This window comes from Musca vetustissima, unplaced genomic scaffold (genome assembly GCF_032173495.1).
Source record: "Musca vetustissima isolate MV318-11 ecotype Yass unplaced genomic scaffold, APGP_CSIRO_Mvet_v1 utg112069, whole genome shotgun sequence".
NCBI lineage: Eukaryota > Metazoa > Arthropoda > Insecta > Diptera > Muscidae > Musca > Musca vetustissima.
The window spans coordinates 821-16,779 of NW_026880706.1; the positions used below are offsets into that span (position 1 = coordinate 821).

The 15,959-nt window shown below is 31.3% G+C and overlaps 1 protein-coding gene across 1 annotated transcript; it reads right to left on the bottom strand.

The window, feature by feature from the left end:
* Window positions 1–1,131: 1,131 nt before the first annotated feature.
* Window positions 1,132–14,041, bottom strand: LOC133326479 (innexin inx1). Its single transcript, XM_061535106.1, has 4 exons — window positions 13,770–14,041; window positions 9,827–9,934; window positions 2,331–2,839; window positions 1,132–1,354 (listed from the first exon to the last, which is right to left on the bottom strand). The coding sequence occupies exons 1-4, from the start codon at window positions 14,016–14,018 to the stop codon at window positions 1,132–1,134; spliced, it is 1,089 nt and encodes a 362-aa protein (XP_061391090.1). The 5' UTR covers window positions 14,019–14,041.
* Window positions 14,042–15,959: the final 1,918 nt, after the last annotated feature.

Here is a 15,959-nt window from a genome sequence, read left to right on the forward strand (position 1 = left end):
TTAGATGTCCTTCTAAAATATATGGGGTCCTCAATATGTTTGTAACACCTAGAAATAATAATAAGACCCCATAAAGTATATATGCATGTTCTTTTTGAAATAAAACTGTATGTCGATTTAGACATGTCCGCCTGTCTATGCGTTCGTCCGTAAATTTTGTTATATTGCCAGTAATTTTACAAGGTGCATTGACCCTGATAAACTTACATTTAACTTAATCAGTTATTAAATCATTTTGTTTAATCACAATTAAAACCATGAATTTATTGTTTCATAAAAAAACCAATTGACTAATTTACTTTTTTGTTTATAATTTTTATTATTTAAAAATTTTGTTGTTTCGCGTTTATTTTGTTTGTGTGTAAAAATAACTTACAATTGTACTTTTACTAATAAAAAAATGGTTTGCAAAATAAATTGCATTATTATCATCATAAAAAAAAATGTTTATTATTATTTAAAATGCTTGTCATTGTTAATCGGTTTGTTATTATTGTTTTTTTATATTCTTTTTTTATTATTTATACAAAATGAAATTTATAAAAATGGGGACTCATTAAAATTATTTAGACAAAAAAGACACAAGCATATTATATACCTAACAAAACGAACATTTGAATTTATATTATTATAATTGTTTTTATATTTAAAAAAAGACGAACTAAATTTTTTTATTATAACTTAAAGAACTACGAAAAAATATATAAAGAATAATATATTTTTAATGGAGTTGTGATCATTATTATTAATTTTTTTTAATATAAAATATTTCAATAATATATTTGTATTGTATTTTTTAGATTGTTTTTGGGGGGAAGGAAATTGAATATTCGAGTTTATATGGTGGGGTAGAAAAAAGACAAGTAGCATTTGTTTTGTAGACAATTAAAAACAAAACACGGATGTACAAAATACATCGTTTGTATAATTGTGTATACATATATAAAACCTCAAAGACATTGTATTATAATCACAGAACTACATTTTTTATATAAAGTTTTTTCTTCTTTCCATTTTTTGTTGTGTACGTTTCATAAAAAATTCTCTTTTTTAGTTGAAGGTCATCGTTGTTTGTTCTGAATTTGGGGGGCAGGCTGTTGTTGTTGATTTTCTTATGGAAATGTCACAAAATCACTTGTTGCGATTGTATCTTGAGGGATCGATTTCTTTAGAGAATTCAGTCATAACTTCCTTGTAAATGGCGGGATCCAAATTGCGACCCAACATATAGATCAGCCACCAATCACCAATATCCAATTTCTGTGATAAAATACGGCAAGTTTCCAAACTAATCATACGATTGCGGGCGTGCAATAGACGTGGACGGAATTTCGGCATGAAGAGCATGAAGGCACTGGGGAGAGGAAGAAATATAATCGAATTAATAATGGAATAAAAATTGAATCAAATTAAAGTAGAAGACATTTCAAAAAGGCCAGAGGTATTCATACAGGCCAACTGGTCTTTATAAAGACCTGTGTAATTCAAAACGGAGCAATTGGTCTTTATAAAGACCGGTGGTCTCTATACAGACCAATTGGTCTTTATAAAGACCGGTGGTCTCTATACAGACCAATTGGTCTTTATAAAGACCGGTGGTCTCTATACAGACCAATTGGTCTTTATAAAGACCGGTGGTCTCTATACAGACCAATTGGTCTTTATAAAGACCGGTGGTCTCTATACAGACCAATTGGTCTTTATAAAGACCGGTGGTCTCTATACAGACCAATTGGTCTTTATAAAGACCGGTGGTCTCTATACAGACCAATTGGTCTTTATAATGACCGGTGGTCTCTATACAGACCAATTGGTCTTTATAAAGACCGGTGGTCTCTATACAGACCAATTGGTCTTTATAAAGACCGGTGGTCTCTATACAGACCAATTGGTCTTTATAAAGACCGGTGGTCTCTATACAGACCAATTGGTCTTTATAAAGACCGGTGGTCTCTATACAGACCAATTGGTCTTTATAAAGACCGGTGGTCTCTATACAGACCAATTGGTCTTTATAAAGACCGGTGGTCTCTATACAGACCAATTGGTCTTTATAAAGACCGGTGGTCTCTATACAGACCATTTGTCTTTATAAAGACCGGTGGTCTCTATACAGACCAATTGGTCTTTATAAAGACCGATGGTCTCTATACAGACCAATTGGTCTTTATAAAGACCTGTGGTCTCTATACAGACCAATTGGTCTTTATAAAGACCTGTGGTCTCTATACAGACCAATTGGTCTTTATAAAGACCTGTGGTCTCTATACAGACCAATTGGTCTTTATAAAGACATTTGAAAACTATTTCATTCATTTTTTTTAACTTACCGGAAAACAATAAGACCAATCAGCAATGCCAACAGGATCATATACCAGAACCAGATGAAAACATAGGTCTTCTCATTGACAATATTCAATGGCAATATACACAGGGAATCATGTTTCTGCAGTGAACCTGAAGCACCATATTTATGGAATATACACTTGGTGACACGTGGGAAAATATAAACCATAGGATCGACACGTTGTTCCTGTGGTACATCGGACAATTGCATTATCCTTGTACCGTATGACATAAATTCACCATCAAAGAAACGATTCATCAGATACATCTGAACAATAATATTGATCAGGCAGAGTGCTTCGCATAGCCAATAACGTATCGCATACATCTTATGACGTTTAACGTGTTTCGTTAAATAATCGAGTAGAGCATCACGTTTAGCTTCTTTTTCTTCACGCGGACAAATGGTAATGTTCAGGCCCATAACAATCATACGCATAAGGCCACCTTCGAATTTGTCCCACAGGAATTTGGGGGTGTAGCATGCAATGGCCTGGAAAGATATAAATTTGGATTAATATGATATATAAAATTAAAAAATCGGGTAAAATAATCTCCAAAAAAGGAGCAGAGCATTTGAAAAATACAACATCAAGTAAAAACCATAATATTTGTAGAGATTGGATTGTAAAATAAATCGATTTTGCTTTATTGAAGATTTAAGGTCGATTAGAAGTATGTTTTAATATAAAACAATATTTTTTCATGGCCTTCAAATTATAATTTAACTGAGGATCTCAACAAAATCATTCCTGTATCTGAATAAGTCTTAAAAATTTTGCCATAGTTTATTTATCTCCAACATATTTTTTATATTCACCACAAACTGTATGTCCAAGTTATGTTTTGTTATTTGTAAACAAATAATAGTTTCATTTCAGAAAAAAACACGTGTGTCTGGAAATATTCATTAGCCACCAGAGCAAATTGACAAAATACCGGTCAGGCACGTAGAGAGGTGGTCATACACAAAATCATTATTGGATAATGAAATAATTTTATTAATTAGTTTCACATAAATCATCATGAATTCCAATCACGCCGTTTAAATGTCAACTAGCGGTTTCTTTAACAGTTATATTAAAAAAACAGACACGCAAAAAAAAAACTGAAAATTGATGTTGACAATTGATGCTACCACTGGTCTACGTATTGAAAATTTAAAGTGTCCGAAAAAAATTGAACTGATATGTAAACTATTATTTTTGTGGGGCAATTTTACGCTTTTTGTTTTTTTTTTTTTAATTTTTTTCTGGAAAACGTGTCACATTTCTTTCACCATCTTTTGCAGCTGAGCTTGTTTACGAAGCTATCATTTTGATGAAATGATGATTGATGGTTTTTGGGGATTACAGTGGAGAATATATGTAAGAAGTCACGTACTAAATGGATATATGTTTCTGGAATGAAGAAATCTGTTTTGCTGACAGATGATTTTAAATTTTCAAATTATTTTTCCATTATTCGTTCGGCAGGTCGCATTTTTGATTTGAATTCCATGAAATTTGGCACAGCTCATTTATTTGGTCCAATGACGAAACATATTGAAATTGGGAAAATTCGGTTCAGATTTATATATAGCTCTCATATATATTTTCATCCGATTTTATGTAAATGATGTACCAAAATCCCTATATATCCTTCGATTTGCCCGAAATTTTGCACAGCGTACTGAATTAAGCCTAGAAAGATGTGTGTTAAATTCCGTGAAAATCGGTTGAGATTTATATAAAGCTTTCATATATATTTTCGTCCAATTTTATGTAACTGGTGCAGCAAAGTCCCTATATATCCTTCGATTTGCACGAAATTTTGGCATAGCGTACTGAATTAAGCCTAAAAAGATGTGTGTTAAATTTCGTGAAAATCGGTTCAAATTTAGATATAGCTCCCATATATATTTTCATCCGACTTTATGTAAACGATGCACCAAAATCCCTATATATCCTTCGATTTGCACGAAATTTGGATTTATAAGTAAATGAAAAACTCAAAATGTGGCCGAATGCACAAAACATACTGAAATAAGTGTAAGCTAACATGTGACAAATTTCGACGAAATCGGTTTAGATTTCGATAAAATTGTGAATGGTGTTTATGGTTCCGATACTGTAACAGCCAATGAAGTGCAATTTTGGTTTCGAAGATTCCGTTCAGGAATTTTAGATGTTGAAGATGCATCGAAGTTGAAGGCATCGCTCATGAGATAAAAATCGACAATAAATCTGTTTTAAACTATTTACAATTGACCAGATCGGACATTCCGCAGCATGTTAAATAAAGTCCTATAGTTCATATAAAAATAATGGATTTCTTTTTCCCCAACCTAATAGGTTGACCGTAATAAGAATCTTCAGTATTGTTAATGACTACGACGACCCACATCTGCCCCAAAAGATTATAGTTGATGGCGAATGATGGATTAGTGGGGTACACATCTAAGTACAATCATACCAATCGAATCTATCTTTTGAGACCAGAGAGATGGAAAGAGATTTTCTCCAAAGGGGTTTATGGTTATTACGTGAAAATAAGAGCTCATTAAAGCTAATAAAGGTCAATACCGAAACGTGTCATTTTCGTCGACTATGAATGTTTTTTTCGATCTGATGATGTTGTACACCAGAAAGGGGATTAGAAGTGGATCAAACCGATAGAACAGTTGAACAAGGTCAGAAAAAAATTGAAAAATCTGAATATGGCTGAGATAAATTTAACAATTGCCTCATATTGTCTAAGAAGTTTCGGTTCAGATCAGCATTCTCATATAAAACTTCATAGTGGCCCTTCAGGGATCTTTAGTTTAGTAACGTAACAAATCGTTTGGAAGAATCGGCAATTTGGAAAATAATGACTAATATTTTATAATATAAGCTCGAAATTGTTGGAAAAATTATTTATTTAAAATATACCAAGTCAAGCTTTATGATGATATGGGGGCTATATAAAAATATGAAAAATTTGTTCAAGGGATTTTAACTGCCGTAAACGTGTTTGAGGGATTGCCTAAACAAAAAATTGGATGGACTATACAATTCAATTCCATATTAAAATCACAATATCAAAAAAATTTCCAATAATCCTCTATATTTTCTGTACACTGCATACATTCATAAAAATGCATGGTCATTTATTTCGGATTATTATTTTCTTTTTTTAATTAAACAAAAACTTAAACCGCACCTTTTTCAATATTCAAATCTTTAATGACTTCCCACAATCTCCAAAACATGTATATTTTCTAATTAAAAAAAATGGATTGTAAATTTTTGAAAAGGGTTTCAAGACTCCACCCAATAACCTTCTGTGGACGATGCAATGCATCTTTGAAATGAAATGCCTTGTCATCATAAAAATGTTCACGTTTGTTTCCTCCGAAAATTTCAATTGTTTTATTTTACACTTAACCTAATAAAAACACCATAACATTTACGAAACTGGTTTGATTTCAGTCGAAACTTTCCCTGGTTGAATAGACATTCATTTCTTTTTTTATTTATACTGTATATCGGGGTTTTTTTTTGTGAACAATTTAAACAAAAACGTAATTTCATCTTGACCGAATATAAAAGACAAAAACGATCTTTCGAGTAAAAGAATCAACGTCATCATCAGTATCACAGCAACATTTTTATGCTGCTTAATTCTATACAAGAGATTTGTTTTTTTTTTTGTTCTTCAACATAATGGTGAGCTGGTGTGGTTTTTATTACTGTAACGAGAGTTTGTCTGGCTTGGCTGCAGACTGAAAGACAGACAGATCTATCTGGGATGATGATGAGGAGGAGGAGCATGACAATGATGAGTTTCAAAATAGTTTCAATTCCACTTCAATTGACTTTAATTAAGGTTTAAATGTAATTTCTGTATCTACGTATATATGAATATTTATTTCAACGCACAATCCATACTTATACACAACATGTGGATATATGTATAAGTGTTTTTATACATTTATAAGTATATGTGTATATCTGGACTGTGATCATTTATTATAATCAATTTAATGTTGATTTTGAGCTTTGTTTCTCTCTCTCTCTCTCTTTCTGTCAATCAAGAGTACACTTTCTTAAAATTGATTAGATACGAGTAAGAAGAGCCACAGTTACCTTTATTTCAATGTTCAAAATTGTATCTGGTCGTTCGTAGGTGGTTATTAGTAAATTATGACAATCAATTTTTTAAATGAGGATAATCTAATAAAAATGTTCCAAATTGAAGTACAATAGTGTGAACCGACTAAGTGCTATAAAGGTAAAATTTCGAAATCTCCAGACAGCTACAATTACTTAATAACACTAAATAAATACAGATCCCTCAAAAATTCGGAAATTGTAGGTATTTTCGAGTGATATTCAGAGATAATAGGATGGATTATCAATGCCATAAACGAGGAATTTTTGAGGCATTTTTTAGAATATTTTCGGCAGGATTATTGACTTCCCAACCCAGATATATATATTTTATATATATTTTTAGGAATAATAGAGGGAAAATTGAAGTCATTAGTGGGCATTTTTATGTGAGAGTAGGGAGTGGGAGTTTTGAGTACTATTTTTTAAGGATTACCGAGGGTAAAGGTGGGGATTTTTGAGGTCAATATTTTGAGGGACTATTGAAGGCTAACATTTAACTTTCATTGAGGGATTGCCGAAGGCAAAAGTAGACGATGTAGAGCTACTTTTGAAGAGCTATTTAGTGTAATTTTTTTAAGGAAATTATGGAAGAGAAGCCAAAGATTATTAGAAATATTTTCGAGGGCAAAAATGTGACTTTTTGAGTATTATTTTTTGAGGGATAAAATATCCCAACAGTGAAGATTATTTAGGACGCGTTTGTGGTGGATTTTTAACATTAATAGTGTGAATTTTCAAGATTTTTTAACAGATTATCGCAACAAAAATTGCGGATTTGAAGGATTTCGAAGCTATAAATGCGAATTTTTTAAAAATTTTTGAGGGGTAATGAAGCCAAAAGTGGGATTTTTTAAACCAATTTGTTGTCGATGTTAAAAGTTTTAAGAATTTTTAACAAAATATAGGAAGTGATGCAAATGTGGTATAGGTTGGTAATGTGGTATAGTCACTTTTTTGTAAACTGAAAATTTTAGAATAACTGAAACATGTTTTATAGTTTGCTGTTGTAACTTTGCACATATATAATTGAAGATTTAAAAGAGAAGAAAAATAATTTTTTGTAATTAAAGAAAAGTCCTTATTTTACATGGCGGGCATGATAACTCCTCACTGGAACATCGGAATCCGAAAATTCCAACGGTGTTAGAAAGAGTACATGACTGGCTCTCGTATGAACTAGGATTATTGACTTCGCTCTAAAATTAACAAAATGGTGGACCTTTGAAAAAATATTTTTGGAAAATCGCCGATTTTTTACCAAAAACCAAGTTAAAAAATAAGGAAGATCTTCACCGATTGGCTTTATCCTAGTTCATTCGAGAGCTATACACTCCCAGAGAAACGTTGCAAAATTTGGAACCGATTGGATTATTAGTTTTTGAGTTATCGTGCCCGCCATTCGCAAAAAAATGTTTAGAGAAAAACGCGTTTAAAGTTTGAGAAGCCCTTCAGCCGTCACTTGATGCGGACACAATAAATCGGATATATCTTCAAGAGTTCTTGAGATTTTCACTTGAAATTTTGTAGAGACATTCTTTAATCAGTGTAGATTCGAATTATATCAACAAAAATTTTGACACCGAGAATGGGGGGGTCCCCTTATCTTACGTTGAGAATCTGTAGCAAAAATTAAGTTTTTCATGAAATTGACTTTTTTCGGTTGAAGTTTAAAAATAATTTTTTGTTTTACAGATTTATTTCAATCTTTATTATGAAAGCATTAAAATAATCAGCAAATACTAAAAATCAAATAATATGCGCGATTGCACCACATATTTACCAATTTAGGAAGAAAAACTGGACAATTTTTCAGGGAACACAAGTGCAGGTAATGTGGTATACCTTGAGTCTGTATGAAAAAAAGTCAGCACAAGACAAAATGTCATTACTATTTGAAACATTTGTCCTCTACGAGAGCCTACCATGCATCATAAGGAAGGAAAACAAAGGTCATGGGATTTAAACTACTTCTCCGTACGAAAATTAAATATTGCCATGTGTAGACATTATTATATAATAAAAATTGATGTTCCACTCAACGTATCCGTTAAAAATCTTAACAGACATAAATCTCGAGCTAATTCACATTCATTAAAAACAATAAATTATATAAGATATCAATTGGAAGTGAAAATTATACTATACCACATTAACATCATATGGTATACCACATTACCTTCACTTTTTTTAAATCACTTTTAATGGAATTTCAAATATTTTCTCAAATATCTCTTAAATTGTTAGAATAATATTATGCCCAAAGTATGATTTTTTTAAACCTATGTGTAAATCTTTGAAGAGTGGAATTTTATGATTATTATTTTACGGAATGCAATTGGGGTTTTTGTAGAGTAATTTCTTAAGGGATTATCGAAGCCAAAGCAGGGTTTTTGTATTCATTATTATTAGTATTTGGTGGACAATTGATGCCAAATGTTAAAATTTGTTGGAGAACCATCAATGCTTAAAATGTGATTTAGAAAAGTTTTTCAAGATTACCTTGGTTATAGGCTTGTTTCGATACGTCAATTGTCTACATTATTCTCGACCATGGGAACCCACATAGAAGGATATAGAAATGCACGTGCTTGACCTTATTAAAATGAATCACGCGGCATGTCTGGCGTAACTATTTCCAGCAACTTCTGACTGTCCTCAGTTGTCAAACAAAAAAAAAAAAAAATCATTTCTTTCACCCTGAAAAAAATCTCAATTCCAATGCCTGACAACTGAACAAATAAATTCACCAATTCTTTATGAGAAGCGACATAAAAAACGCAGCACGTTTTTGCGCTGGCAATTGAATTCCGTATTCAAATTCAATAAAATAAATTGTTTAAATAAATTTAAAGCAAATAAATTGCGAGCGTGTGAAAAAAATGGTTATTAATGTCTTCAACTGTTTGTCTACTGTCATCGGTGTTTGAATTCATGCGTTATTTATTTATTTTTTTCTTTTGCTACTCGAATGTTATGTTTACTAACATAAAACGTTTATGTTTTTTGTTTTTGGTAATAAAAACAAGACAACACGAGCACATTACCTTTTAAGCCAACTACTACACATAATAATGAAGATGATTGTTCGCATAAATAGAATTAAACAAAAAATACACACAACGACATCATGTTATTGCAACAAAACATGAGATCGTGTAAACATTGTTTTAGACCACTAACTAACAGTAGGTTATAATCATTATTTTTTGAAAGCCATAATTGTAGACCATTCATTATTGCGGTGACTTTTTTGAGGTTAGTTTTTTTTAGTGTGCTTTATTTTGTCCAGTTCAGAAATATTTTATTTCTCACACTTCAGTTTTTGTTTGATTGTTTTAACTTACCTGAAAGAAGAGCACAAAACAAACCCACTGATAGTACGTGTAATACTTTTTAGCATCCTCATCATCGAAATCGTTTGCAATACCAGGATGTGCCACTTCGCGACCAACCTAAAATAGAAGGGAAACAATTTAATTATTATTTATTAAGAAAATAAGCGATTTTTTATAAATAAGTATAATCAAGCCTCGATTCCTGAGTCAAAAAAACTTCGGTTATTGAGGTATTTTTTGTAAATAAAACATTTCTGCTTAGTTAACGAGGAATTTTTCTTATAAGAATGAGGTATTTTTTCTATAAAAAAATAAGCTTCAGTTAGTGAGGCATTTTTCTATATCATTTTTATATAGAAAAAATAAGCCTTAGTTAGCGGCATTTTTTCTATATCATTTTTTATATAGAAAAAATTAAGCCTTAGTTAGCGGTGAATATTTTCCATAGAAAAAAAAAATCCTCAGTTAGTGAAACATTTTTTTATAGAAAGAAATCAAGATTTAATAAGAGAGGGATTTTTATAATGAATAAATACAAGCCTCAATTGTCGAGGCATTTTTCTATAGAAAAATCCCTCTCTTACTGTTGCTTGATTTCTTTCCACAAAAAATGTTAAACCTCATTTAATGAGGTATTTTATTTTTCTATAGAAAAAATCAAAAGCTAAGTTAATCAAGAATTTTTTTTATACAGAAAAAATCAAGCAAGTTAAAGTGGTATTTTTTCTATAGAAAACAATCGAACCGTAGTTATCGAGACATTGTTTTTTTTATAGAAAAAATCAGGCCTCAGTTAATCAGACCTCAGTTAATGAGGCATTTTTTTCTAAAGAAAAAAATCTGGCCTTAGTAAATTAGCCATTTCTTCTATAGAAAAAAAATCAAGCCTCAGTTTATGAGACAATTTTTTCTATAGAAAAAATCAAACTTCAGTTAATGAGGCATTTTTTCTATAGAAAAAAATCGAGTCTTTTTTATAACGAATTTTTTTCTATAGGGGCATTTTTTTTTCTTAATGAGGCATTTTTTTCTACAAAAAAATTAGGCCTAAGTTCATGAGGCATTTTTTCTATAGAAAAAAATCAGGCCTCCATTTATGAGGCATTTTTTCTATAGAAAAAAGTTCAGGCCCCAGTTGATGAGGCATTTTTTTTATATGGATAAATCAGGCTTCTCTTAATGAGGCATTTTTTCTATAGAAAAAAAATCAGGACTTAGTTAATGAGGCATTTTTTTGTATAGAATAAAATCAGTCCTCAGTGCATGAGACATTTTTTCTATAGAAAAAAATTAGGCCTCAGTTATTGAGGCATTTTTTCTATAGGAAAAAAATCAGGCGTAAGTTTTGTTCTATAGAAATAAATCAGGCCTAGTTAATGAGACAGTTTTTTAATCAGGCCCCAGTTTTTGAAACATTTTTTCTATAAAAAAGCAAGCCTTAAGTATTGATACATTTTCTTTATAAAGAAAATACCTAACCTAAGTTTATGAGGCATAAATTTCTATAGGAAAAATCAAGCCTCAGTTAATGAGACAATTTTTCTATACAAAAAAATCAAGCTTCAGTTAATGAGGCATTTTTCAATAGAAATAATTGAGACTCAGTCAATGAGGCATTTTTTTCTATAGAAAAAGGTTAGGCCTTGTGTTAATGAAGCATTCAACAGAAAAAAGGCTCAGTTAAAGTCTTTTTTAAGAAAAACCACTTCAATTCCACCCGATCGCAACTGAGGAATGTGTGTACATACATACATAAATCAATAATATAGGTATATACTCCTTATTTTTCAATAATTTTCAAATGCTATAAGTTTCAAATTTCTCCCCCATACTCTCAAAGGAAATACCAATGTACCCAGTAATCATAAAATAATTTAAAACAACATCAAACCATCCTACCCACAAATTGAAGGTAGAAGTAGTTCAAATAAAAAAACACCATTGAACAACATTCACCTCCAACATATCCTATTACCAATTCTTGGAAAGATTCATTCGACTGAGCGCAGATGACAAGATGAAGGGCCCACTAAACGATTGTTTAGGCTTACACATCAAATACATTGAAGGGAAATGCTAAGACTCCATGAATTAAAAAAAAAGAAAGACCAGACCAGATATATGGCAGCAACCGTAAACCGCAAACATCCTTCACGAAGTTGCTCAAATTGCTAGCTATGTGTGTGATGGATATTGTTTTTGTTTTATATCATTTGAAATATAATTAAAACCCGATACCGCCTTAGTTTTTTGCTTAAATCAAAACCTCGCAAAAACACTGAGATGGAGGAGAGCAAAAAAAAAACCGAACATGGGGCGTAACAAAGTTGTCTGCGCATAAATTAAAATTCAGTTGCCACAAGGCTATGGCCATGGCTGCCGTTTCCTTTCTGGAATTCCTCTGTACATAGTACTTTCCAGGAGTTCGCCAATGGAACAACACATGTGTGTGTGAGTGTGTTTGGAATAGCTCTTTGGGTTTCTTGTTCCATTTACGGTACTGGTTTTCTTTTCTGTTTCTTTTTATGGTGTTTAATAATTCATGAAATGCACTTCTTGTGTATTTTTGCACGCCATTCCCGCCATACTTAAATAATCGCTGCAATAAAGATTGAACAGCAGAAGACATACATATGTGTACATGGACTCTGTTTGGGTCTCAATGTCGTCACCGTCACGTCACAAAACGTCTTGAAGTTCAACGGAAATTTTAATTGCATTGGCGGTCAATCCGTTCAATTTCAGTTGTTTATGCGGGTGGGGAGACTTTTTTTTTTTAAATGAAGAAGACAAGATATTTTGATTTCATTGTCCTGTTTTTTTGCATTGGAATTCATCAGTATTTTCATTGTTTTTATTCATACCATGACATATGTATGTGTGTTCAAAATTTGCAGATTTTTTTCTGATGATCATTATTTTAAGAGAATTTGAAAGGAACAAAAAAAGAAAACAATTGTTCCGAAAGGGAACAATTAAATTTGAAGTACTGGAGACCAATCACAATTCAAATACCGTAATTGACTAATCAAAATTTTCCTAGAATTCAAAATAAAAGTTTCGGTTTATAAGCCGTTCAACCGTCAAGATATGATTTCAACTCAGATATTTTTTTTAAATCAAGCCAGAGAGAAAATGGCCTCAGTTAATGATAAATTTTTTTCTACAAAAAAAAAAAAATATTCGGCATCAGCTCATGAGGCATTTTTTCTATAGAAAAAAATTTGGCCTCAGTTATTGAGGCATTTTTTTTCTATAAAAGAAATCAGGCCTCTGTTATTGAGGCATTATATTCTATAGAAAAAAATCAGGCCTCATTTATTGTTGCATTTTTTTCTATAGAAAAAAACCAGGCCTCAGTTATTGAGGCATTTTTTCCTATAGAAAAAAAATCAGGCCTCAGTTATTGAGGCATTTTTTCTATAGAAAAAAATCAGGCCTCAGTTATTGAGGCATTTTTTTCTATAAAAAAAAATCAGGCCTCAGTTATTGAGGCATTTTTTTCTATAGTAAAAAATCAGGCCTCAGTTATTAAGGCATTTTTTTCTATAGAAAAAAATCAGGCCTCAGTTATTGAGGCATTTTTTTCTATAGAAAAAAATCAGGCCTCAGTTATTGAGGCATTTTTTTCTATAGAAAAAAATCAGGCCTCAGTTATTGAGGCATTTTTTTCTATAGAAAAAAATCAGGCCTCAGTTATTGAGGCATTTTTTTCTATAGAAAAAAATCAGGCCTCAGTTATTGAGGCATTTTTTTCTATAGAAAAAAATCAGGCCTCAGTTATTGAGGCATTTTTTTCTATAGAAAAAAATCAGGCCTCAGTTATTGAGGCGTTTTTTTCTATAGAAAAAAATCAGGCCTCAGTTATTGAGATATTTTTTTAACCCTCAATTTTTGAGGATTTTTTTCTATAGAAATAATAATTGATAAAAAAATAATAATTTCTACATACCTGTCTCCGAAACGCATCCGGCATTGTAAACGTACTATGAATCCAACAGAATGTATTTACGACATGCGTCGGTATACCATTAACTATACAACTGATCGGTTGACCGACATATTGCGTGGCAGTGATTATTAAACTGCATGTCAACAGCAGGACTGTGGTAAAGGAATTATGCAAACGAAATATAGTATTATCCGTTTGTATATCCTGCCATTTTAGATAACTTTTTAAGCCGACCAATAACTTATACATGGCAGCGACAGTTTGAAATTAGCGAAGAGTTGGAAATTCTGAAAATCGTTGCGGTGGGTTTAGGGTGGGTTGGAAATTTTAGAAAGAATCACTTATATTTTCTGGAAATGTTTAGAAATCTGGTTAATTGGCGAGAATTCATATCAGCTGGAATGAAAAAAAGGAGAAGAAAAATAAAAAATTAGTTAAAAAGTCATAAAATAATAAAAAGGAATAACATAAAAATATTAAGATTTATAAAAATATTTGCCTCAGTTAACAGGAATGTTTCTATAAAAATATCCAGCCCCAGGCATGGATATATTTTTCATATAGGAAATATTTGTTGTATTTTCAAATCTCAAAAAATATTAGCAGCTTCCTTTAGTGTTAAAGCATCTCTGCGAACAATTCACCCATTCAACACTGCCATAAAAAAATTTAATCTCTTAATTATTGAATTTTAACAACAACAAAAATTACTAATAATAAAATCCTGAAAATAACAAAAAAATGAATCTTACAACAGCACCAACAACAAAAAATCCATTGATTGAATCAAAGCTTCTGTACCAGCAGCAAAAATCGGAGCGACCGGCCGACTCATCAAATTTATCTGAAAGCTGTGCATTGAACTCAATTAATGTCAATTTATTGGCAATAAAGTCGCTGCAGGAAAATAATTCAGAATTCTCTTCCCCACCCCCTTTTCTCTAAAAGCAACCTCTCACATTCAATTAATAAATATATGCATAAGTATAAAATAAAAAAATGCACAACTTCTTCAGATATATGTCCGATATTAGATACAACGAGAGTGAGAGGACATATGACTGAAGAAAAATTTAATTTGTTAAATTAACAAAGAATTGGAGACACCACACCAGAAGAGCGCCACCAAACAAACTAACTATGCAACAAATTGAGGGCAATAAACTCAAGAAGACACACTGATCTAAACAGTATCTTTTTGGTATTGAGTAGAGAAGGAGACAAACGAACGCAACAAATTTTTGTTGTCGCTGCCCTCATCACCCATATGTCTGGGTCTGCATCGTTTTAAATAGAAATTTATTTGGAAATCTTACGATTTCTTGTGAAACCAAATTTGTCTCCAACAAATGCAGCCATCTGATATCATTTGACGAAAGCAGCGGAAAGTCCAGCATCATTCATTCCCTTTAAATACTGAAAATTGTCATTTTAAAAATAAATTTGTTTATTTTCTGTTTGGTTGCTGTGTTGTTCTCTTATCCCTGAACTTGAAATAATCATAGAATCTTAAAAATAGAATGCAGTTTTAAAATAAAATGAAATAAAAAATATCATACAAAAATATTTTATTACAAACATTTCCCATATGTTTGCTAAGAGAATGAAAATATTTTGAAATTAATTAACATCTATATTTGTGGACAGTTTGTTTCTATTGTGTGGAATTTTTATGAATATCTAAACATGTTGATGATTTGTTGCGAAAAATATAATCGTAAAATTAAAAGCATTAATTAGCACTATTGGAGAGATTTAAAAATGTTTACTGTCACCAGCTGCCATCCAGTGACATCACACCCAATCTAAAAAGATGGATAAATAAATAACTATGTTGTTAGTGCCACAATAATTTAGCAAAATCAAAATAAATTATTAAATAAATAATTAGCATGATATTAAACTCTTATCAAAACTGGACTGGATTATGCCGATTGACTAACTAAATATGTGATTTTTGACCTCCAAATACTTTGGACCAAACAAAGTATTTAATGCTAAACAACATCTGATTTGCCTTAATCACAGCTGTTTGGTCTGAATAACAGCTGATTATAAATCATTGCTGATTTTGTTATATTGTACGAGGTTTAATTTATCTAAAACTGGGTTTATTTTTTCATATAGAGGTGAATAACTTCATATAGAATCTCGTCAAAAAGTCCACTTAATGTGCAATATATTATGTTG